General features: G+C 46.5%; 1 protein-coding gene across 1 annotated transcript; it reads right to left on the bottom strand.

Annotated features, from left to right (window-relative positions):
- Nucleotides 1–11,967: 11,967 nt before the first annotated feature.
- LOC130123198 (myelin and lymphocyte protein-like) lies at nucleotides 11,968–25,632 on the bottom strand. Its single transcript, XM_056292327.1, has 4 exons — nucleotides 25,382–25,632; nucleotides 12,861–13,025; nucleotides 12,459–12,620; nucleotides 11,968–12,042 (listed from the first exon to the last, which is right to left on the bottom strand). The coding sequence occupies exons 1-4, from the start codon at nucleotides 25,463–25,465 to the stop codon at nucleotides 11,968–11,970; spliced, it is 486 nt and encodes a 161-aa protein (XP_056148302.1). The 5' UTR covers nucleotides 25,466–25,632.
- Nucleotides 25,633–26,636: the final 1,004 nt, after the last annotated feature.

The raw sequence follows: 26,636 nt of genomic DNA on the forward strand, positions 1-26,636 counted from the left end.
CCTTCCCTTTCCTGTCTCCCTGCGACAACACAAATTCTGCCTTCCCTCTCGACTAACGGAGCCACAGCAGGTGTTACTGATCCTTATAAGAAAGAAAAGTCAGCAGACAAACCAGTTCAGCTGTTGTGGTATGCTTTTGCCGAGGGCCACCCTCCCCATAGCAGCTCCTCTTATGGGTGCAAAGAAGACCCGCCCTTAAGTCTCCAAGAGCTCGAGGCTACCTGTTCTGAGGCCTGTCAAAAGACTATAGCTGGTGAACTGTGAAGGGATTTTCAAAAGAAACCCCCCCCTCAAAAGACAAAGTTTGTACCCAGGGGCTACAGGTAAAAACCGCGCAGCTGAAGCGTATTTATTGTGAAAGCTGAGAAACTTTTCAGTTAATCAATTTTTCAAAGTTCATTGTAGCTGTGGCATGTGTTCAAACCCTCCGCATCTCACTTTGCCTTTCTTTGGTTTTATACAGTTGAGGAATGCCGGCCTCTGTTTGTATTGTGCCCACAGGCCATAACACAAGTCTAATCTCAAAACAGACGTTCAGATTCCAATGTGTGAAAAATTGACCTTGGCTCTTGCAAAGTCATGAGCAACACAAAAGTATAACTCGTCATGAGCTAACTTAAGACATTTTATAATGTAGCTCCTAGCTACACAGATCACAGCTAGGATGGGTTAATTTGCAGTAAATTTCCCCAAGGGGATTAATAAAGGAGGCAGCATGGTGGAGCAGTGGTTAGCGCGGTCGCCTCACAGCAAGAAGATCCTGCGTTCAAGCCCCGGGATAGTCCAACCTTAGGGGTTGTCCCGGGTCGTCCTCTGTGTGGAGTTTGCATGTTCTACCTGTGTCTGTGTGGGTTTCCTTTGGGTGCTCCGGTTTCCTCCCACAGTTCAAAGACATGTAGGTCAGGTGAATCGGCCATACTAAATTGTCCCTAGGTGTGTGGTGTGTGGGGTGGGGGGCGGCCTGTCCAGGGTGTCTCCCTGCCTGCCACCCAATGGCTGCTGGGTGAGACTCCAGCATCCCCTGCAACCCTGAGAGCAGGATAAGCAGTTTGGGTAATGGATGGATTAATAAAGGAAACGTAACTTAGTTAACTTAACTTTTTTTTTAAATCTTTTCCCCCTTTTTCTCCCCAATTGTATCCGGCCAATTACCCCACTCTTCCGAGGCATCCCGGTCACTGCTCCACCCCCGCTGCCGATCCGGGGAGGGCTGCAGACTACCACATGTCTCCTCTGATACATGTGAAGTCGCCAGCCGCTTCTTCTCACCTGACAGTGAGGAGTTTCTCCTCCAAGGGGATGTAGCGCATGGGAGGATCACGCTATCCCCCTTCCCCACGAACAGGCACCCCGACAGACCAGAGGAGGCGCTAGTGCTGTGACCAGGACACATACCCACATCCGTCTTCAAGCCGGAGGTATAACTTAACTTAATAAAATAACATAATTTCATGAGTTACTGTTGTATTTCATTTGAAATATTGACGAATAAATATGTTTGCTTTTTAAAACAATAATTATGTTTGCTTTTTAGTTTCTAAGATCATGCATGGTTTAGCTCCTCCTCCTCCTCTGTCCAGCTTCATCAACTTCAAAACTACCATAAACAGAGCTACTAGAGGTGCAGCTAGAGGGGACTGCACAATCCCACTCAGGCGAACTGCATTTAGTCAGCCCGTCCTCTCCTTTACAGCATCACATCAGTGGAACTCAGTACCACAATCAATTAGAGAGTCCCGATCCTATTATTCATTCAAGTGTAATGTCAAGAAATGGCTTATTAAGAACCAACAATGTCAACATTGAGGCTATTCGCACACACCTTTAACAAGTTGTTCAATTGTACTGTGCATTAGCTGTGCTGTATGTCTGATTTTATATATATATATATCAGACTTCATCTGTGATTTATGTGATTTATGATGTTTGTTTTTCTTTCCCTTTTGTATCTGTCCAAGTCGGAGAGTACTGCTGGCGTCGTGTGTGGCTGCCGCTTCTCCCTCTCGTAGCCCCCCTTCCCATCCACCCCTGTATGTCTGTGTTATGTTTATCTGTCGTCTTGTTTCACCCCGTTTATTGTAAAGTGACTTTGAGTATTAGAAAAGCACTATATAAGATTGATTTTATATATATATATGCACTGCACTCCCCCATATATATATATGGGGGGGTGCAGGAGAGAGGTGAAGAAGAGATTTCAGGCAGGATGGAGTGGGTGGAGAAGAATGTCAGGGGTGATTTGTGACAGAAGGGTACCAGCAAGAGTTAAAGGGACAGTTTACAAGATGGTTGTGAGACCAGCTTATGGTTTGGAGACAGTGGCACTGACGAAAAGACAGGAGGCGGAGCTGGAGGTGGCAGGGTTGAAGATGCTAAGAGTTTCACTGGGAGTAACGAAGAAGGACAGGATTAGGAACGATTATATTAGAGGGACCGCTCAAGTTGGACAGTTTTGGAGACAAAGCAAGAGAGGCAAGATTGAGATGGCTTGGACATGTGTGGAGGAGAGATGCTGGGTATATTGGGAGAAGGATGCTGAATATGGAGCTGCCAGGGAAGAGGAAAGGGGAAAGCCAAAGAGGAGGTTTATGGATGTGGTGAGGGAGGACATGCAGGTGGTTGGTGTGACAGAGGAAGATGTAGAAGACAGGAAGAAATGGAAACGGATGATCCAGTGTGGCGACCCCTAACGAGAGCAGCCGAAAGTAGTAGTAGTATATATACATATGTATACATACATACACACACACACACATACATATATGTGTCTGTATGTATGTTTGTATGTATGTATGTATGTGTGTGTATACACACACACACACACACACACACACACACATATATATATAATAACATTTTCTATATTATCTTTATTATCTTTTTCTACACTATGCTCTCTACTTACTGCACATGTTGTATTCCTAGGATGCCTAATAACATCAGGCAAAGGGGACTGTCGATGAAAGTTAGCCTCTTGGCTAACTCGGGTACATTTACATTTGTTTCGAATGTTGATTAATGTACATTGTCCCTTCCCAAATAAATGCTTAAAAAAAATCATCGGTATTTTGAAATTCATTCCAAAGCCATTGTCCAGCTCAGGGTCTCTGAGGGGTGGCTTCCTGTTCCAGCAGGTAACCTGTAAAAGCAGGGAGACGTTGTGAACAAGTTAGCAGTCCATAACAGGGTGCAAAATACACAAGCATTCACACTTGGATTCATACCTGTTTAAAGTCTCTAAATTATCTAACTTTGAACTGTGGGAGCAAACCAGAAACACACACAACCATGGGATGACATGACAACTCCACGCAGAAGGGCGCTGACCAAATCCAGGACCATGTAGTAGGACAACAGTGTTAACCATAGTGCCACCATGCTGCAGTAGCTTGATATTCTGATCATTCTGTTCCCTATTAAAGTAACTTGTGATCCAAAATTTACACATTGTGTTTCACTTCGGGATAAACGTTGACGTGCCAGAAATGTACGTTTATAGTTTAGACTTTATAAATGGGAAACTTTTATGCCGACTGTGACAAAGAATCCCCGCCACCTCCAGGGGTTGATTTTCTGAAGCTGACCCTAACCTTTGACCTCTGTGTTGAATGGGGAGGACAAAAGCAATGAAAGAGAACTAAGGGGATAACCAAAGTATCAGAATACTTCCATATTTTTGCCTTGGAACTGCATTAAATTCATCTGTGCAATAGCTACTACATGTAACGTGCATGGATTAGTAGACACGCTGGCCGCTGGCTGGCGGGTCTGACCCTTTAGTCTAGCGGTTAGCGATGTCTTCTGCGGTGCGGGCGATACAGGTTCGCTTCCCGGCCGCGGCAGTTCCTGTGGTTTGCGTTGTTCCCTGAATTCGCTACATTGGTGTCAGAAGTGGGATGGAGCGACCGTAAGGCCATCGGAAGCGTAGGCGCCCTGAGGCGTGAAGGAGCTGATATGCTTAAGCGCGGGGACGCACGGAAGGCTGCATTATTAGTGAGGATGCTTCACAGAGCTGGCAGAATCACTGCTTCAAAATGTCGTATCAAGGATGCGGGAAGGTAAGTCACTTGTTAAAAGCATTATGCAGAAATGGGTAATGAGTAAGAGGAAGACTTTTAAATCAAGTTGAACAAAGATGTTGTTTATTTCTACCTTTCTCAGCCTGTATCTGGGCTTGTGAAAGGTGGCACCTCTACCTCTATGGCCGCTCCTTCACCCTCAGGACAGATCACCAGGCCCTGACAGCGCTGCTGTCCACATCTGGGGCAGGCCACAAACCCCTGAGGCTGCACCGCTGGTCTGACTGCCTCCGCCAGTACAACTTCAGCCTGCAGTTCACCCCAGGCAGAGACAATGTTGTCGCCGACCTGCTCTCTCGCTCTGTCTCCACCCCAGCTCCACAGACGGACACTGACTGTGTGGAAAAGGACATTGTCCAAATGCTACACACACCCCTCCAGGCCACTGTCTCTCTGCAGGAGCTGAGGGCAGCCTCCGAACAGGACTCTGTCCTCTCCCAGCTCCGCACCTACATCCAGAACGGCTGGCCTCACAAGGTCCCAGAGGAGCTGGCTGCGTTCGCCCGAGTCAGACAGGAGCTCTCCTGCTGGAACGACACCTGCGTGGCACGTGGGTTTTGCACAGTGGTCCCAGCTGCTCTCCGTGCACGTGTTTTGAATACGGCGCATGAAGGCCACCTGGGCATTGTGAAACTGAAACAGCGCTGCCGAGACCTGGTGTGGAGGCCGGGGATAGACAGAGATATTGAGGCTCTGGTGAAGGACTGTTCTGCCTGCCTTGTGAGTGGCAAGACTGGCCACCAGGCTCCCCCACCCCTGCGACCTCTCGCCTGGCCCTCTCAACCCTGGGAACACCTGCAGTTGGACATTTGTGGTGAGATCCATGGAGTTCCCCACCACCAACGTTTCATGGTGGTCGCCTACGATCTACACTCAAAATGGCCTGAACTCACCACTTCCAGCACTGTGACCTCACAGATCATCATCGACTTCCTGGGCTCTCTTTTCTCTCGCTGGGGCCTCCCAAAGGCCATCACCACTGACAACGGCCCTCAGCTGGTCTCTGCTGAGTTCACTGCTTATCTCGAAAGCAAGGGCATCCGTCATATACGCACTGCGTACTACCACCCCCAGGCCAATGGCGGCGTTGAACGTTTTCACCAGTCACTGAAGAACGGCCTCAGAGCACACATGGCCCAAGGGTGCTCTTTCACGCAGGCCATCCGTCACACTCTGCTGCACTATCGGGCCACACAGCACTCGACCACAGGCGTCTCCCCAGCCTCTCTCATGCTAGGCCGGGAACTGTGCATGCCCCTTGACAGGCTCCGCCCCTCCACACCTCAGGCACCTCCCTCTGGGGTCAGAGCCTCAGTCACTCGTCAGCAGACGCGGATGAAGCAACGGTTTGACCAGTCAAAACGAACCAGGGTGCCAGACATCAATGTGTCAGACTGGGTCAGGGTCCGCAGGCCCCACAGGGACAATAAAATGGCTTCATACTGGTCCTCTCCTCTCCAAGTCACCCGTCAGCTGGGCCCAGCCACTTACCTCCTCAGCGATGGCACTCGGTGGCACTCCAGTCGTCTACGGAAGGTGTCAGCTCCGCCACACACAGCTGGTGACACAACCATAGCCATTCCCTCAGCATGGCGAGACGCCCCGGGGCTTCATGCAGCTCCTATACGGGCCCCAAACATTTCTGGGCCTCAGCTTCCCCTGCCATCTCCCTCCCCACCTCGGCCTGCCCAGCCTCAGGCCGCCCCGCGACCTGTTCGCACACGTTTATGCCCTGGCCACCTAGAGGACTTTGTGTCAACCTTTCATGTTTGAAATCCTGCCGGGGGGGGGGGGATGTTATGTATGCACACATCGACAGTGCTGCATTTGATTTGGTGCTGTTCTATTGTGCTGGGATCGATTGGTGATGCCTGCGGGCTCTGGGTTGTTTGATCGGGTCTGCCTTTGATGCTGTGTCAGTCTAAATAAAGAATGCCACGGAGAGGTTGTGTCAAGCGACAGCGCTGTGTCCTGACGTGATTTCTAAATACAATAAGTATCACATTTAGAGTTGTTACGTACGTATTGTAACGTGCATGTATAAGTAGACACGTTGGCCGCTGGCTGATGGATCAGACCCTTTAGTCGACTGGTTAACGTTGTCACTTGCGTAGCGGGAGACATGGGTTCGCGTCCCGGCTGTGGCGACGGTCTCCCAGACTGCCCCCCGAATTCGCTACAGTATTATGTTCAATCACAATACTTATTTGTGTAAGAAACGGATACATACCAGATGAAATGTTCTCCGCAAGTCTTTGCGTTTGATATTTGCTCTTCTGACCACGTCTTCCAGTCCTCCCAACGGATCGCATGAATCCACGCCTGTCTTCTTCGTTTTTCGATTGGCGTTTTCCCTTTCGGCATGCAATAAAAATGCAGATGCCTGTTTTTACCATCTTTATGATTTGTACAACTGACAGCGCAACAACTATGAGGCATCTCGTTTGGTTTTAAATAAATTTCTCCGTAATGATAACCTTCGAAATGAACGTAGTAATGTTTACAAAAACAAGACTCGTGGTGTGGTGACCCACATCTATATAACTAGAGACATTCACCTAAGAGGACAGTGTACCTTTAAGGGAAGAGGTGAGGGGTCAGATAATGCACTTCCGCTTCCGGTACACAGTTCAGTGTTGTTGTCGAACGTATGACATGCAAAGTTGGAGCTAGTAAACTACCTCGACTACGTCTACTCTCACGTCTCCTGTCTCGTTGTTTTCTAACTCCACAGTGGCCCCTTTTTGCCTCACAATCTGCGCACGCACATTTGGCGCGTGTAAATAAGGGAACACGTCTATATCGCCGTCGTCGTCCATAAAATCCTCTGTGCTAGTGTTGTGGGACGTCATTTCCACCACCAGAAACGTAGCTTAGCCGAGAGAATGATGATATGTTCCGTGAAAAGCGTTTTTGGAGTAGATTAGAGTGTTAGAAACCCTGTTAGGCTATATTTAGTTTTTCTGGCTGCCAACTGATGTCACCATACGTCACTTGGCGGCTGGAAAACCCCCCCAAAAACTTTCAATGCCGCTTCAGAGATGCAGAAACAACTGCAGGTGTTTTTCATGTGCTATCCGTGTCACAGATAAACAGAGTTTGAAAATAATTGAATTTTCCCTTTGACGGATCACCATCCTGACCAATTCATCCAGCAGGATTCTTTTTATCTTGCTCTTCTTTTTTTTTTTAGAAACCATAAAACGCATCAGAAGTTGTGAAGCTGACTGAGTATTAAAAACACTTTATTTCCCAGTTCCCAATGATAACTGTAAAATGAGACCAGAAACATTTACAGAGTGAAATTCGTGAAGATTCATTTTTCCACGGATTTACCCCCATATATACAGTAAACAAAGAAGATTGATGACACAGTATGATGACACAGTATTATAAGATCCTTGGAAAATGTAAGTGTGTTATATGGAGATAAGGGATAGCTATTGGAGAGAATTTGTCAATTTAGTAAACACAGATTCTAAGCTGTTTGGGGCTCAGCTACTTCAGATTTAGTCACCTCATTGATAAGACAAGTAAAAAAAATCAAGATGTGAGGGTGAAAAGCAGCATAATAGTCTGTGGAGATAAGGCCTTTGGATATACATTTTTTTAAATTGTTTTAACTAAGATGAATTTATAATCAATGGGCCTCATTCATCATTCGTGCATATGTACAGATTTGTTCTTACACACCCATAGGATTTTTTTTTAGCCCTGAAGTTTGTCTCAGAAGACAGTGTAGATTTAACAGGGGTGGGCAATCTTATCCAGAAAGGGCCGGTGTGGGTGCAGGTTTTTGTTTCAACCAAGCCGTTGCACACCTGATCCCACTAATCAACCAGTAGGGTATTTGCTGAGGAACTAGATTAGGAGACACAGGTGTGCAATTGCTTGGTTGGAACAAAAACCTGCACCCACACTGGCCCTTTCTGGATAAGATTGCCCACCCCTGGTGTAGGACCTGGGTAACCCCTGAATTTAGACACAGTGGGCAACAGTGGGCAATCTTATCCAGAAAGGGCCAGTGTGGGTGCAGGTTTTTGTTCCAACCAAGCAATTGCACACCTGTGTCTCCTAATCAAGTTCCTCAGCAAAGACTGTACTGGTTAATTAGTGGGATCAGGTGTGTAACTGCTTGGTTGGAACAAAAACCTTCACCCACACCGGCCCTTTCTGGATAAGATTGCCCACCCTTGGTTGCAAGCCTGGGTGATTGCTCGTTGCAAGAGGTACACAATGTTAGCGGGAAGGAATTGCAAATAACTATCAGGCTTTGCTGCTGACTGTCAGAAAATCTTGAGAGCTAAAAACATTCCATGGGTGTTTAAGAACAAATCTGTATGTACGAACGATTGAAGAATGAGGCCCATTGACCATGAGTTGGCTGGTGCAGGTTTGAATGGAAATGCATAAGTCCAAATAAATTACAACACCTGTCCCCAAGCTGGACAACATCACTCAATTTTATGAACAGAAAGTAAGTCTATATGCTCCCATTTAGAGAAAATTGCATTTTCCATTTTTATGGGTGTCTTAAATGTAATTTGTTCGTTGTTGGCACCGTGGATAAGAGGTACAATTTGATAACAATCCTGGTAAAATTTGGCAAACTGGTTCATCTTTATCAACATGGTTTTAGAATGATAAAGCACTGGAGGATGTTTCCTGTGCATCATGGCAATAAACCAAAAAAATTAACATCACAGGAAGACATTGATTCCAGGAGATATTCTGACAGTAAAATGCCACAGCCTCTGTAATTCTAGTACAGGAACATTGAGTACAAGTACAGGAAGATGCGATACTTTTACCAGAGGACTTTATTGTAAGGGAGAAAAGGCACACACCATTCCCCCTCACCGCCCCTTAAGACGGAGGTCTATTATGTCGTGAGGCATTATCAATCACGAATCAAGTTACCTCTCACAACATTTTGGTTGAAGGTTTTAGATATTCCTCGAATCTCAGTGTTCTCCATTTTGGTTCTAGGGGGAGAAAAAGCTCGTACCGTGTTAAAACTTCTTAGCATCCAAAAGAAGGGACGTACAAGTATATTTAGAAGCCGGACTGTCCCTTTAGTCACTTCAACAGAATTCAGCAGGACACATCAGTAAAACGTCTCACCTTCCTAGCTAGTGCTTTGTCCATGTTCAATGGGGGTTTAATGGCAGGTTATTAAAATGCATAACCTTTCCTCATGCTGTCACCCTATCCTGTATTTCCCTGTAGTAATTTGTGTATGTGTGTAGGTCTCTGCAAATACGTTATTTTTCAATTCCCTACCCCCACTTTTTTTTATCCCCAATTGTACCTGGCCAATCACCCCACTCTTTCGAGGCATCCCAGTCACTGCGCCTGCCCCTCTGCCGATCCAAGGAGGGCAGCAGACTACCACATGCCTCCTCCGATACATGTGGAGTCACCAGCTGCTTCTTTTCACCTGACAGTGAGGAGTTTCACCAGAGGGGCGTAACATGTGGGAGGATGACGCTATTCCCCCCAGTTCCCCCTCCCCCCTGAAAGGGTGCCCCCACCGACCAGAGGAGGTGCTAGTGCAGCGACCAGGACACATGCCCACATCCGGCCTCCCACCCGCAGAGACGGCCAATTGACCTTTTGCAAAGTCCTGCCTCCCTTGGTTACTGTTGCTATGCCCATCAAGCTTTTCAGAACCATCCGGGAAGTAGCCGGAAAACCCCAAAACATGAAGGAAGAAATCAGTGCATTCCCAGAGAAAATAGGTGATGTGTTTTGGAGTAGTTCATCCTTAATATCATCCTGTGAAAGGCAGAAGGAGTTACAGTATGCAGGAGGGATACATTCAGAATATTAAAAGTAAAACTGACTTGCGTGGACTCCGGGCTGCCGGGTGCGACTGTAATTGAGGGTAAAGCTTACCGGTCGCAATCAAAGAATGAGAAACCCCATCAACTAATTATGAAATACACTGTGGACCAATTGTGCTCTTGCACTGTAGGGTAAGTTACACATTTCAGCTATTATTGGTATATTATTAATAATCCATTGTCAGCATCATCGTTTTATAGTGTTGATTTTGGCTAAGGTTCCCCATGGTGTTCTTTTATCCAGGCTTTTTTGGGGGTACTGTATGGGCTCCTGGGGTCGCAGGGTGGCCAGGGACATGCCCCGGGGCCGGGAGAACCGCTCCATAATTTTTTTTTAACCTTTGGACCAGAACCGGTATTTTCAACAAAATAAGGCAAACGAGATGCCTCTGTGGGCGGTATGACTTTTCTGAACGGCCGGTCCCCACCTGAAGCTCACAAAGGGGGAGAAACATTTAAAATAGGCCGGATATGGGGAGGTCAGACTGGCCAGAGACCATCCAAGCCGGCCCTCCCCGCGGGTCTTTATGCTCTGAAATGAAAGGTGGAACCTGGGTTACCTGTGACCAGCATAACAAAGTTATGCTATCTTTAGCTATCTTTAGCTATCATTAACTTAGGTATCTCTGGCCTCAGACTAAGCTGGTTACATTCATCAGGTACATTTTGTTAGTAATATGTTGATATGTTGATAATGGTAATAATCATTGTGTGGGTAAAAGTAACAGTAATAATACGTTAGCTATATTAGCTATCAATAATAGCTAGTAGCAAGCTTAGCTTGGAGCAGACAGGTATTTTTGTTGATTTTGGATGGATTAAGCTGGCCATGGGGTCTGCTATACTGCCAAATCTATTGCCGACATTGCACTTCTTGCATTCTGGGTTTCGGGAAGGGAAAGGAAATTACACTCCCTCCAAACTTTTCAGATATCTAGTATCTGATTTGCAGATCCCATAGGCACAGCATTCAGCATTTTGCTGTCTATTTGAAAGCTTGATGGACCTCCCTCACATAGAAACCGTTGCTAAGGTAGGATTGGACAAGCACCATTCTGGGGCGGTACTTTGCGAAAGGTCAGTTGTATTTGTAGAAATGCCCGACCAAGCCGGAGGTAACATGGGGATTCGAACTGCCGATCCCCGTGTTAGTAGGCAACGGAATAGACTGCTATGCTACCAGGACGCCCTCAAATCTCTTTTTAATTTATCTTTATATATGTTAATGCTACACATTTCTGCTAACAATGTGCCTGATGCCTTGTTGGATACGTGGGGTTAATTCATTCTGATTGAAACGTCGCTTTACCCACTAACTGTCTCTATGCTGGCCAAGTGTAACATTTTGGGTATTGATAAGTAGACATGCTATCAGCACCACTGTTCCAGAAAAAAAAAACCCAAAAAAACAAAAAACAAAACAAAAAACACTTGAGCCAACTAAAAAAAGCATCTTTGCCTGAATAGGTCTAGTAAGCATAGATTCATTTTGGATGAAACATTGCTGATCAAAAGCACATGGAAAAAGCACATCGGGAGGTGTTGTTCATATCAACATTACTCAATTCAAGATGTTCATAAAACTCACAAGTTACACCTCTGGTATTTTGCTTTTTTACACCTTTTTTCTTTTTATGTTTGGAGTCAGTGGCGTGCTCAGTCCTCTCTGTAGTTAAGTAATATATTTGTTGGGTGCTCTTTGGTCCAAGGTTAGTAGTTTCAGATGAGAAAAAGAGAACAAATCTCTCTGACCAAGGCACTCCGTGTAATTAAAAATGTCTTTATTGAAACTTAGACATATCCAAAAAGGACCTAAAAATGCCCACGCGTAGCAGCTTGGGCCTTCTTCAGGGCATAGGCATGCATAGGCATTTGTTCTCTTTTTCTTATGTGAACTTTTTTTCTTTTGTTACCTTTTGAATCCGAACCTCAAATGACGTTTTTTTTTCTCTCTCTTTTGCTCAGCCTAATTGGTTCCCATTTGCCTCTTATGGTTTTAGTCTTTTAGTAGGGGATGTTTGTGGATGTGTCTGTTGTTATTTTCAAGCCTTTCTCCATCGGATGGCAGAAAAGATGGCATGGAGGAAGTATAGAAGAGTTGCCACGTAGGACATCACCTGGTGAAACAGAGAGCGAGGAAGAGAGTGAGGGGATGGCATGGTGCTGGCAGGAAAAAAAACCCAGCTATAGGTCATCACAGCTTTCAAAGACAGACAAAAGTAATTGTCTGGTCTATAAAGGATTAAAAAAATTTAAATTAAGAAACTAAAAAGAAAGTGAGAGGGATACAGAAAGACAGAGAATGCATGATGATAGTGGCAACAAAAAAACCAAACCTGAACATGCTGATGTTCCATTTTAATCTATGTGTTGAATGATAACTACATTAACGGATGACATAAGTAATTATGGTTGGTCTTCAGGGTATATGTTTGCGTGCATGCATGCATGTGATTTATTGCCCATGTGTGCAACATGCAAGCGATGGCTCATGTGCACGTGCATGGTTGCGTTAATGTGAAAGTAGACTTACCACTGCAGAAATGTCCAGTCGAAAGGTTTTGAGAAGTTCTTGAAAGTTAAGATCTGAACCTGAAGTGATGTTTACCACCAGACCATAGCTATAGGTGATATACGCCAGGACCACAGACGCACTCAGGTACAAGACAGCGGCAAAAAAATGGTAGCCAACATCCTAGAGAGAGGAAGGGGGGGGTGACGGGGGATAGTTGGGGGCAGTTACACAGGGCAAGACAGAGGGGAGAAACGAAGAGCAAGAAGAACAGAGGGGAGAGAAAGAGAAACAATAAGGAAGGAAAGGAGGAAGAGACAGGAAGTGAGATCAAGCCATTAACATGATATTTAGTAAACTATTCAAGAAATCAAATGCTTCAATTATTTAAGTTAACACATTGACCAATTGGATGCCTCTAACCAGGGTGGGCCAGATGCTGCTCTGGTTGCAACCGCAGAGGAAGACGAAGAGCCAGAGTGTTGTCATGATGAAGCAGAAGACTGAGACAAACATCACCCACCCTAAAGGGTTTTCTGGTGAGACATGTGTGGTCGCCACAAGGATCCACACCAAACCACCAAACACCTAGATAGATAGAAAGAAAGATAGATAGATAGATAGATAGATAGATAGATAGATAGATAGATAGATAGATAGATAGATAGATAGATAGATAGATAGATAGATAGATAGATAGATAGATAGATAGATAGAGTGAGACAACACAATCCTTCTTTTGCGCTCGCAAACACAGCAGCACAAAAGCAAACATCTGAGATCACTGAGGTCCTGTTTCTGCCATCGCTGTCAGACACCCTTCTCTAAAGGTTACCATAAGAATTGGGTATCCATGGAGAACACACACACACACACCCACACACACACACACTGTTTCCTAACTCTATTCATGTATGCACGTATTCCTTACCTCCTCCTTTTGCAAACATGCTGGTTGAAAGAGCCTCAGGTGGTTTGATAGAGCATGAAACTCCCACATTTGTTTCGCGATAAGAGCTCCATTGAAATGTTCATTATATAAGAATGACACATTTCAATGTCCAGGTACCACCACCACACATCAAAAACCATCCAAGTACTATGGAACACAATGCAGCTACAGTTATTATACATACTGACGTCTACGGCGAGGTCAGAATTCAACTCGCTGCCAGTCCAACAACAATACAGAGAAACCATCAGCACATTAGACACACTTATGCAACAACACACAAAACATACACTGCAGGACACATCTCGTTAGACAAGAGTGATACACTTCATTGATGACGCACAACAGTAGAAATGAAATTAACATTAAAAAAAGATCAAAACGGGAATAACAACCAGTGTTCATCAGCACAGGTCATAATAGAGTACTGTTGAAGTACGACTTAGATAAAGTGTCTATTTAGTCTTCTGACAGGGAACATTTCTGAAATTCTACATGGTTCCCGCTCCTAGGAAATAATTTTCCAGGACGTTTCGTGGATATTTTATGTGACTTTTGCTTGGTTAAACACGGCAACTGCTGTTCATTAAAAGTTATATTACCCAGTATTAAAGCAGGGGTACGCAATTTTTTTGCGTGTCTGTGGCATCACTGGGCAAAAGTTCCATAATAAACCTTTCAGCATATTGTAATTCAAGTGGTCTGAGAGAAAACTAGACTTCTGCACGTCCTCTTGGCTCTGTATTCAGGTTTTAGAAAATCTAGCCGGTGACGGAAGATTAACCAATCACGGGTCAGTTCGGCGAGAGAGGGCGTTCTACAAATACAGACGCGCCCTGCTCCGTCGGTCGCTTTTGATTCTAACCCTTACCCTAAAAATCAACAAGACCAACTCGAAATGGCTGCTTCACATGAACAATATTAGTGTAACTAAGAGATTCGCTGAAAAAACAACATTTTTTTGCATGGATAGGTTATTGTAGTGGGAAATGCCTGGGGATGTACTTGGAATGTTGCACTGGGCTCGTGCAGCTAGAGGACCAATCACAGGTTAGCTCGCGCTGTCACAGACGCAACTATATTAGACACCGCGGGAGAGACAAAGGCCAGAACTGTTTAGTAACCATATCGTAGACTGTCACCTTAGCGTGGGATAGAGCAGGGAAACCTAGCGTATCCTGGGCTAGACAGTAGATACGGTGGCTAGCAGTGGTAGTGTTAGCAGCAGACTGCCTCGGTACCTGTAGCTAGCTGACTTCCCCCGAGAGCTTCCCCAGAGAGACTGAGAGAGACATTCACCCGGTCACACCGGAGCCAGAGTACAGAGAGAGAGAGAGACACGCACCCCGGAGAGCAGCCATCCATCTCCCGCCCCGCCTAGAGCCCAGCCGCCCTGTTCCATCACCAGCCCTGGTCCCAAGGTGAGCTTGCTAACCCATTAGCACACGGCTAACTAGCTAACTAGCAGGCTAGCCCTAGCATTGGCGCAGCTATCCAGCTAACGGTGGTGAAGCCCGGTTTGTCGCACCTAAAAGTCCCCGCCTCCATCCATAGTTATCCGGGCTATAGAAAAACCGCGACAAGTGGTGTCAGAAGTGGGATAAAAGGTTGGGATTCGCCATAATCTCAACACCGGAGGATCCTGCCCCGGTCACATGGCGGCATAATTCAGCCTGCACACTGTGAGCTAACCCAGCTAGCAAGAAGCCATTTTGTGAAGCACTGTAATTTCTTCAGTAGTCACGTAAATCAGTGGAAAAATAAAAATGTCACAGGACAAAGAAAATGTAAAAGAACAGTCTGAGTTGAGTCTGGATGGTGCTGGTGTGGGGACAGAAGACCCCGGAGAGCACGCCTGGATGAAGCTCCTCCTGGCGCAGATGGAAACCATGAACCAGACCCAGGTTCAGATGCAACGCCAGATGGAAAACATGGAACGCCAGACCCAGGTTAAGATGCAACGCCAGATAGAGATGCAGATGGAGGCCCTCACAGCGCGTATCGATGGACTAGCGGAAGCGGTGGCTAAGCGATCTCGTCCCCCCACACCTCCCATTCAGCGCACCGATTGGGCCCGTCATCGTTCAGATATCCAAGGTGAGCCTCCCGGTTTGTCGCCCATCGCTCAAGTAGTGAAGCAAGGGGTTTCTCCTAGTAGCCGGCAGGGGCTGTGCTCGGAGAACGAACTAGCAGAACGGTGCAAGACATGAGCCTACTCTCGCAGTTCACCCCGGCCCGGGAGAACCCAGGGGCCAGACAGCGAGACGGCGCTGATCACCTGTTGCCAGCAGCTATGGCCGCAGTGGCTAACTTGAGCGACCGGCGCAACGAGGAGACGCCAGCCAGGCCGAGCAGCAAAGCGGCCCCAGCAGCCCTGCGCTATACAGGAAATGGACCCAGTGAGCCCGCACCACTTACCAGCACTCCGATCGGTCATGGTGGAAAAAATGGAGCGACTGCAGTACCACCCCCCGACGGGATGCAGGGTGGCCAAATGTCCCTGGACAGCAACGGCGGCCGAAACCTGCTGGATGACAGCGTTGGAGGGCAGGCAGGTTCCTCTAGAGGTCAACAGAGCCAGACAGGAGACCTTCAAAGTCGGAGCGGCAACCGAAGCTCACAAGGTCCCGACCGAGGACACGAAAATGACATCAAGCTCCTCGCCACTTTCGATGGTAAGGGCGACTGGGATAGTTTCGTTGGACCATTCGAACGGATGGCGAGAAAGAGGGGCTGGACCGACGAGACCTGTTTGGACGCCTTGTATCTCCGACTGAGGGACAACGCCATGTCTTTTGTCATCGCGCAGCCGGCTCCGATAAAAGATGACTACCACGCGCTCATCACCCAGTTACGCCGCCGCTACGGTAAAGAGCTGCCTGAGGGAACTGCGCACCGTAAACTCAGTGAGGTTAAGCAGGCCAGAGAGATGACCCTCTATGAGTTTGGCGAGGAAGTGAGGAGACTTGTCACACTGGCATACCCGCAGGTTGGTGTTACACTGCAGGAGGCCTACGCTGCAGAAGCCTTTCTGCGCGGGCTGAAGAACCAAAACATCGCGTATGAAGTCCTGGGGGCAGAACCCAAAACACTAGCTGAAGCAATCAGGAAGGTTGAGGCACGCGAGTATGACTTTAAAGCGACGCTGGGGCGAGAGGTTGAAGGAAAAGGGAGAATCCGGCGAGTAGCATGGGAAGGCGAGCGGCGTCGCGATAGCTCGCCAAGTCCTCCGCCGGTAGGAGACAGCATGAGCACCCCCGAGCTCAAGACCCTGGCCAGTGGCATCGACAACATTAACAAGGTGAAGTTGCACAGGCACATCAGCCCAGACCACCTACTCCAAGTGTGTTCTAGAGTATGTCCACTGCTGCAGAAAGAGGTTCCTGCCAGCGTGCCTGGTCTCCACAGCATCCTGGGAGCCGGCAGGCAGAACCTCCTGCGTACCAACAAGAGCTGCAAGCATGTTGTGTGGAAGGGCTCAGCGCTGGCTGCTCTGCACTGTGGACGACCCCCAGAGCCTCCTATTATCTATGGGAGTCCACCCAATATCGTGGAGACGAGCAATGGGCGTCGGCTCAATGGCTCCTACCGTCTACGCCAGCTACTGCCTACAGCTGTCTACCAGCACATGAAGATGCACAAGAGGATTCTGGGACATCTCTCCTCTGTCTACTGTGTCACCTTCGACCGCACCGGGCGACGCATTTTCACGGGCTCAGATGACTGCCTGGTGAAGATCTGGGGCACAGATGACAGGTGCCATGCTCTGCTGTCTGCTCCAGCACCAGCCATAGGGCCGCAGGAAACACCTGAAGGAGGTCCTCCCGCTGCTGACATGGAGGAGCTGGGGGCGCAGAGAACAGAGGAGTACGAAGGAGTGACAGAGCAGGAGGAGATCGATGAAGACCTTGATCTCCGGCTGGAGGACCTGTTCCACGCAAACGACGATGGAGGACCCAGCACACCAGGCTCCCCGGCTCGGTTCCAGCCGCTCCAACACACTGCTGCCAGCTACTCTTCAGGCGAGTCGACAATCACCCAACGTTGTGGGACAGCAGCCTGTGCTCCGGGCGGGCAGTCCAACGACCCTGACCCAGAAGGAGACGAAGCCGACGCCGCTGAGTCCCATCTCCCGTACACCACCAGACGGGGCCGGCCAGTCCGGAGGCCCGCCTGGCTCCTAGACTAACTTTGACGGACGTGACTAGTTGACTTGGGGGTTACTAGGCTAGTCACAAGAGTCCAGTATGGATAGCGACCACCCACATTTGTTTGACGCCCTTTGTTCCGGGCCTAGTTCATTTCGCGGGTGTTCTGTCCTGTTTATCGTGTTAGATTAATCAGACTGATCTTTGTAGTCTGTTGTTCATTTATGTTGAAGGGACTCAACAGTGCTGGAGGGGGGCAGTGTAGTGGGAAATGCCTGGGGATGTACTTGGAATGTTGCACTGGGCTCGTGCAGCTAGAGGACCAATCACAGGTTAGCTCGCGCTGTCACAGACGCAACTATATTAGACACCGCGGGAGAGACAAAGGCCAGAACTGTTTAGTAACCATATCGTAGACTGTCACCTTAGCGTGGGATAGAGCAGGGAAACCTAGTGTATCCTGGGCTAGACAGTAGATACGGTGGCTAGCAGTGGTAGTGTTAGCAGCAGACTGCCTCGGTACCTGTAGTTAGCTGACTACCCCCGAGAGCTTCCCCAGAGAGACTGAGAGAGACATTCACCCGGTCACACCGGAGCCAGAGTACAGAGAGAGAGAGAGACACGCACCCCGGAGAGCAGCCATCCATCTCCCGCCCCGCCTAGAGCCCAGCCGCCCTGTTCCATCACCAGCCCTGGTCCCAAGGTGAGCTTGCTAACCCATTAGCACACGGCTAACTAGCTAACTAGCAGGCTAGCCCTAGCATTGGCGCAGCTATCCAGCTAACGGTGGTGAAGCCCGGTTTGTCGCACCTAAAAGTCCCCGCCTCCATCCATAGTTATCCGGGCTATAGAAAAACCGCGACATTATAAACTACAATACACGCTCACAAGTCTCGCTTTGACATTGCCTGGTTGTACGGAGTGTAAGGGGTTGAAGAGCAACGCGGAGGTCATTTGGTGGGAGGGGCTTAGCGGAGTGATACGAGGCAGCAGAGAGAGAGGCGGAAGGATTTGCATTGGAATGTTTATGTGACCTACTGCAGCTTGACTATCAGACGATATTTTAATAACCTTTAAATGGACCGTGTGACTTCTAGTTGGTCACTGAACATACAGACCCAACTTTAAGCACCTTTGTGTAATGCAGCTAAAAGTAACGCTAAAATATGTCATCCCAGCATGAAAAATAAGATTTTATAACCGTACTTTACAAATTGACCTCCATATGACCTCAATAATATTTCCAGGACATTTGATCAATTTGATAATTTTCCAGGTGTTTTCAATGACTTTTCTTGGATGCACGGGAACTCTGATTTAGCATGAAGAGATGGGTATTAAATCCATGAATCTGAACCCAAAATGGGTCCCAGGTCTGTTTCATTTAGGTTGTCTCATCGGGATCTGAATTAGAATCAATACCTGTTTTTATTTTTTAATCAAGTGTTTTACATACAAGAAATCTGAGTTGATATGTTGCTCACTCTGTCACTTAGAAATAACATCACCCTAAACTGAGTTTCCTCTACCACATATGAGGTGTTATGGTCACAGTACCGACCCTTATATAGCAACACAGCGACTAACATAGTTATTTAGGTACAGTTCCTACTTTACGGATCCCTGAAATTATAATTTCACTTAGTGCCTCAGAGGTCAGAGGTCATGTTGACGTTAGGGGCTTGAAACAAGGCCATGCTTCTGTATAGTGAGCTCTTTGGTGGAGGCTCCAGCTTTTTAAACTAGCAATGCACCCAGGTACATTGGGTGCATTGCTAGTTGGTTTGGTTTCAATATGAAACCAAATTTGATAGATGATTAAGGGTGGACTCCTGACAGATCTTAGCATTTGACGAGCTTCCTTGCTTCTTTTATATCTACGTAAAAATAGATTATTTTTATTCATTATATATAGTCATTGGGGTGGAAATGGTCATTAGCCGAGGATTCAGTATTTAGTGATGTAACATTTTATGATAAGGTGCAGTCTGCAGGTATCTCATCATTTCACTACCAAGGTGTTCATTTAACAACTGTCCATTCAAAAAGTGCCAGAACTGGTATAATTTCTTACCATCAAGATTTACAGTATAATAACGGGTCTCTTTGCTTTAAAACAATGGTTCAGGTACAAAGGTTTTCCTCTTAGCTCCATTACATTTCCTCCAGTCTATTTCCTGGGTGTGTTGCAGGTAGCGATGACATTTGTTTGCCAATATTCATGTCCCTGCTCCTAAATGTGAAGTGTTGAAACAGATGATATTCTATACTGGGCATTGTTGGCCAGTATTATATTGTTGGCGGGTGCATGTGGAAAGAATTTAACATTTGCAAAATGGATGAAATTCAAAGAAATAGCAAAAAAAAGGACAGAAAGAAACTGATCGTAAGCCATTGCCTTTAGTTTCAACTGGAACTGTTAATGGGTGAAAGCAACACAGGTCAAATATGTGATAGTGTTGAAATTACCTCAGCATCAAGCCTGGGTATGCCAGATATGAAACTGAACAAACATCCGAAGCAGCCATCTATTCCTGATATATCGTGTTAAACAATCACATGTGGTATATTGGCAAATATTTCTTCAGCCTTATCACGCTAATCCTGTATCAGATTGGAAAACATTAACATCTACATATGCCTACCAAAGAAACTATTCAGTTAATTTCATCCATAACCAACCAAAACAGCCAAACTGATCCTATCTAAGTCATTTGAACTAGCCTCTCATCTTGGTAGTTAAGTTAATCTCAACAACTTGTTTCAGTCCAGATTTTATAGTGTAGATAATAATTCTAATACTAATAACAGGTTTAATAGCGGGGGAATAGCGTGATCCTCCCACGCACTATGTCCCCCTGGGGAAATGCCTCACTGTCAGGTGAAAAGAAGCGGCTGGTGACCCCACATATATCGGAGGAGGCATGTGGTAGTCTGCAGCCCTACCCGGATCGGCAGAGGAGGTGGAGCAGCGACCGGGATGGCTCGGAAGAGTGGGGTAATTGGCCAAGTACAATTGGGGAGAAAAAAAAAGGGGGGGGTCCAAAAAAAACAAAAAACATACCAAAAGTTCTCTTTGGGAGTTAAATTTTTAGTGGCCCATCTATTCTCACAGTTTTATCAACTAAATCAGTTGTCCTTTCCGTAGTCTTTGTTGCTGTTTTGGGTCCTGAATAATGTCAATTTCTCCCACTTTTCTTCCAGCTGTGTTTCTTGCAATCCCAAACATTGTGTCAGTTTTTCCATTATGTAGATTTCCTCTATGATCTCTGTCCATTGTTCCTGGGTGGGTGGGTGGGTGGGGGTCCGTTTTACCCCATTCCCTTGTGATAGCTTTTTTACAAGCTGTCGACAGTATTTTGACCAGATCTTCTTCAGTAGAATGACACATAGAGTACCTTGTAGCTCATGGTGATATCATATCCTAGTATTGCTTGCAACGTTTTGTATACCATGTTCCAAAACATCAATATTTTGTGGCATTCCAAGAAAACATATGTGAGTGATCTGCATCTAATTCTCCACACTCTTTCCAGCGGGGTAGATTTATGTTAAAATGTTTACTCTTGACCTTTGCCGTGATAAAGAAACGGATCAAAGTTTCCCAAGAGAATTCCCTGTGTAGACGCAGTCTAATGCCAGGTGTGAACTTACGTAGAACTGTCCACTTGTGATTGGATCATGGCTCACCCAAGACACATGTTAATACCAGGTCTGACCAGCCTCCAAGACGGTTTGGATCTGGAGCGCACAGCTAAGTCAAACATATCTTTCCCCCTGTGTCTCACAGCAGATTTGATCTGCCTACACAGAGAAAAATATTGCAAGTGATTTTCCATATTTACGGAGCACATTGTCCCTCGCCATAGTTTCTAAACATTATGTAAAACACTGCCCTGTGGCTACAGATCAGCACTGAGATGTTTTTCACCCGTAGAAAGAAGTCAATCAATGTCGGTGAGCTATATTTCTAAGACAACAGAAACATCATGTAAACTGGCCTCCTTCCTACATTTGCAGCATCCACTGCCCCCATCCCACCTCTGGGTCACTCAGGTCCTGCAGCCAAATACCGTTTGTCTTTTCCACGTCTCAGCTAAAGCTGAAGGGAAATTGCTGCCCCGAGACGGTGGAACAAACTATTTCTCTGTATTAGGTCTGCTTCCAACTTCAACACTTCTTCACCCACTTTTCACCCTAATTGCACCAGTCCAATTACCCCACTCTTCCGTGCCGGACCGGGTTCTTCTCCACTCCCTCTGCCAATTCGGGGAGGGCTGGAGACTACCACATGCCTCCTCCGTTATATGTGGAGTCGCCAGCCGCTTCTTTTCACCTGACAGTGAGGAGTTTTGCCAGGGGGGACATAGCGCGTGGGAGAATCACGCTATTTCCCCATGTTCCCCCTCCTCCCCGAATAGGCACCCTGACCGACCACAGGAGGCGCTAGTGCAGCGACCAGCACACATACCAATATCTGGCTTCCCACCCGCAGACACGGCCAATTGTGTCTGTAGGGACGCCCGACCAAGCTGGAGGTAACACGAGGATTCAAACTGGAGATCCTCGTGTTAGTAGGCAACGGTATAGACTGCTACACTACCCAGACGCCCGGCCGTGTGGTTTTTTTTAAATATATTTTTCACATTGAAGGGAGTAACTCACTTCAACCACCACCAATGTGTAGCACCCACCTGAGTGACGCATGGCAGCCATTTTGCACCAGAATGCTCACCACACATCAGCTTGAGATGGAGAGGGAGGGAGGAATCATAGAGCCAGTTACATGGGGGGATGATTAGGTGGCCAGATGGAGAGAGCCAGATTTGGGAATTTTACCAGGACACCGGGGAACCCCCTACTCTTTGTGGTAAGTGCCATGGGATCAATGACCACAGCGAATCAGGACTTTAGTTTAACTTCTCATCCGAAGGACAACATCTCCTACAGCACAGTGTCCCCATCACTGCACTGGGGCGTCATATTTGTTGCTTTTGTTAGGGCCAGAGAGAAGACTGTCCCCTACTGGCCCACCAACACTACTTCCGGCAGCAACTCCGTTTTCCCAGGGGGTCTCCCATCCAAGTAGTAGCCAAGCCAAGACCTGCTTAGCTTCCATCATTTGGCAGAACCAGGGTACATGTTGGTATGGCTGCCGACAACTAACTCTCTCTCTCTCTCTCTCTCTCTCTCTCTCTCTCTCTCTCTCTCTCTCTCTCTCTCTCTCTCTCTCTCTCTCTCTCTCTCTCTCTCTCTCTCTCTCTCTCTCTCTCTCTCTCTCTCTCTCTCTCTCTCTCTCTCTCTCTCTCTCTCTCTCTCTCTCTCTCTCGTGTGTTTATTTCACATTGGCAGTTGATGAGTGTGTGACGCACGAAACAAACTTGTACTGAAATGCATTAAAGCTTTTTTCTTACATTTATCTTAATATTCCGCTCCTCATTTATTTGTTGAGCACTTTTATCTACACCATTGATGGTTTCCGGAAAAAAATGCAAAAGTTATATATACAGTGGTGCTTGAAAGTTTGTGAACCCTTTAGAATTTTCTATATTTCTGCATAAATATGACCTAAAACATAATCAGATTTTCACACAAGTCCTAAAAGCAGATAAAGAGAACCAAATTAAACAAATGAGACAAACATATTATACTTGGTAATTTATTTATTGAGAAAAATGATCCAATATTACATATCTGTGAGTGGCAAAAGTATGTGAACCTTTGCTTTCAGTATCTGGTGTGATGGCAAGCCGTCCTGGCCCAGATGCAGCAAAACAGGCCCAAACCATGATACTACCACCACTGTGTTTCACAGATGGGATAAAGTTCTTATGCTGGAATGCAGTGTTTTCCTTTCTCCAAAAATAACGCTTCTCATTTAAACCAGAAAGTTCGATTTTGGTCTCATCCATCCACAAAGCATTTTTCCAATAGCATTCTGGCTTGTCTATGTGATCTTTAGCAAACTGCAGACGGGCAGCCACGTTCTTTTTGGAGAGCAGTGGCTTTCTCCTTGCAACCCTGCCATGCACATCATTGTTGTTCAGTGTTCTCCTGATGGTGGACTCATGAACATTAACATTAGCAAATGTGAGAGAGGCCTTTAGTTGCTTAAAAGTTACCCTGGGTTCCTCTGTGACCTGGCCGACTATTACATGCCTTGCTCTTGGAGTGATCTTTGATGGTAGACCACTCCCGGGGAGGGTAACAATGGTCTTGAATTTCCTCCATTTGTACACAATCTGTCTGACTGTGGATTGGTGGAGTCCAAACTCTTCAGAGATGGTTTTGTAACCTTTCTCAGCCTGATGAGCATCAACAATGCTTTTTCTGAGGTCCTCAGAAATCTCCTTTGTTCTTGCCATGATACACTTCCACAACCACGTGTTGTGAAGATCAGACTTTGATAGACCCCTGTTCTTTAAATAAAACAGGGCACCCACTCACACCCAATTGTCATCCCATTGATTGAAAACACCTGATTCTCATTTCACCTTCAAATTAACTGCTAATCCTAGAGGTTCACATACTTTTGCCACTCACAGATATGTAATATTTTATCATTTTCCTCAATAAATAAATGATCAAGTATAATATGTTTGTCTTATTTATTTAACTCTACTTTTAAGACTTGTGTGAAAATCTGATGATGTTTTAGGCCATATTTATGCAGAAATATAGAAAATCGTAAAGGGTTCACAAACTTTCAAGCACCGCTGTATGTGTAAGGGGATGACAACTCACAGTCTGTACGGTTGCCCTGAAAAGAGGATAATTGCTTCATGTACAATAATTTTTGGCTGTGTTTTGTTTAATAAGGGATATGAAGCAACTACAATGCAATAACCTGTTGCCTCACATCTTTCCCACACCCACCTTAGAATCATCAAAAAGGAGATTTAGAAAGTGAAACACAAAAGCAAACGCTCAGATGCCTGTAGTGACAAGCAACTGAGGGGTTGTTCTGAAATGAGGTATGAAGCTGTTCAATGGGGCGACGTGACTTGGGCAAGGTGATTAGTAGTCCAACAGTCGATTTTGCCAGAAAAATGCTAGGTTTATTTTTTCAAAGTGGAGGACATTTCATTTTAGACCGAAAGTCCTCAGATGACCCCGGCTCACATCTGCTTCCATTTATCATGACAAACTCAGCGTGCCACCGCCTCATGACAGGGAGACCAGACCATGACTTGGCTTAATGGCAAATCAGTCGGACCGCACGCCACCGGTTCTGTTGAGCACACACTGGTAAGCAAATAAGAGTTTATTTATACGGCAGCTTTTAAAACGAAGAGTGCAAGAAGTGCTGCGCAAGATGCAGAAAAATAAACAGCACACATGTACAGTTAGGTGCAGAAAAGTGTGATTTACAGCCCCGTTAGATGGGTTTTGAGAAGCTTTTTAAGCATTCAGTCTCTGCTGACTGACGCCGCACTGAAAGGCAGATTCATATATAGATGTAAACCAACGCAGCGACAATCAGCAGAGGGAGAGCGGGAGACGTATGAGGAGGAGCAGAGCTCAGCCTTAAAGCACCTCACCATGAACGGAGGGCGGATCGATAGAGGAGGAATGGTGTATCGGACAAGAAAAAGAGGAACGAATGAACAGATAATGACGAAGAGATTTTATTTCTAACTTGCTGTTACCAGTTTGAATGAACAACAGATGAAAAAGCCCAAAATGGTTGTTAAAAGATCACAACCCCAAGAGAAGAGAGAAACCCTTTAAAATCTGTCTGAATGAAAGATAAGCAACAGAATGAATTGTAGGATGGAACAAGGGGATGAGAAAAGAGACGCCAGAGCTTGGCCAGCCAAAATGACAATAAAATGGACACTCACAAACTCAGGGAGGAAGAAGAGATCAGGAATGGTGGCGAAGATTTGACCCCCCGAGGGTAAAACATCGTTGGTGGTGGAGGCCATATTCCCAGACAGCGTGACCTGTGTGTGTCACTTTTTCTGTAGCGGACAGTGTGTGCGTGGAGAGGCTTTGTCCAAAATGAGACGCGTAACCTGTCTTAATCTGCTTTTAAAGGGCCCCCATGTCCTTCTCCTCTTCCACACCTTCCTCTCTGTCTCTCCCCCCTCCCTCTCCATTCGTCCTACCCCTCCATTTTCCTGATTACAACATCTTTTCTTGCCAATCTGAAATACCGGTCGGACAGGTGGTTTGTGTTTTTGGAACCTGTGTGTGTGTATGTGTGTGTGTGTGTGTGTGTGTGTGTGTGTGTGTGTGTGTGTGTGTGTGTGTGTGTGTGTGTGTATTGTCTCTACTCCCCTGGACTGGATGGGTTGGGTCCCTCTGTGCTCCTACTGAGCTATTTGGGACGTTTTTTCATAAAAAAAAGCTCAAGGCCAAATAACAAAGGGAAGGACGAAGTGAAGGAGGAAGCAAAAAGCTGAAAGGTTGTATGGAGGCTCCACTTGATCCCTGACTCTCCAGTGTGCATACCAAGATGAGGGGGGAGAAAGAGGGGGAAGAAAAAGTAAGGAGAATTAGCACAGAATGTGGGAGAGAGAGAGAGATTTAATTTGATAAGTAAGAATTACAAGATGACATTAAAAGTTGTTTAAGCTCTGCGCATTCAAGTTGTATCAAATCATCACACTTTGGTAATGGGCTGGGTGGCAGGTGGGAAAGACAGAGACAGTGAGGAAAAGAGGTAAGAAGAGGGAGAGAGAAGAGTGATGGAGGATCAGGGACATTTCATCCCTTAAAAATCAGGGCAAACAGAAAGCAGGTACACATAGACAGACGGACAGACAGGCAGAGAGACAGACAGACAGACACAGATGGAGAGACAGACAGACAGACAGACAGACAGACAGAGAGACAGAGCGACAGGGAGACAGACAGGCAGAGAGACAGACAGGTAGACACAGATGGAGAGACAGACAGACAGACAGAGCGACAGGGAGATAGACAGGCAGAGAGACAGACAGACAGGAAGGCAGAGAGACAGACAAGACAAGCAGAGAGACAGAAAGGCGGAGAGGCAGACGGTCAGGCAGAGAGACAGACAGACAGACAGGCAGGCAGAGAGACACGCAAGCAGAGAGGCGGAGAGGCAGCCTGGAAGCGAGACAGACAGGA

Source organism: Lampris incognitus, chromosome 13, assembly GCF_029633865.1.
Source record: "Lampris incognitus isolate fLamInc1 chromosome 13, fLamInc1.hap2, whole genome shotgun sequence".
Lineage (NCBI taxonomy): Eukaryota > Metazoa > Chordata > Actinopteri > Lampriformes > Lampridae > Lampris > Lampris incognitus.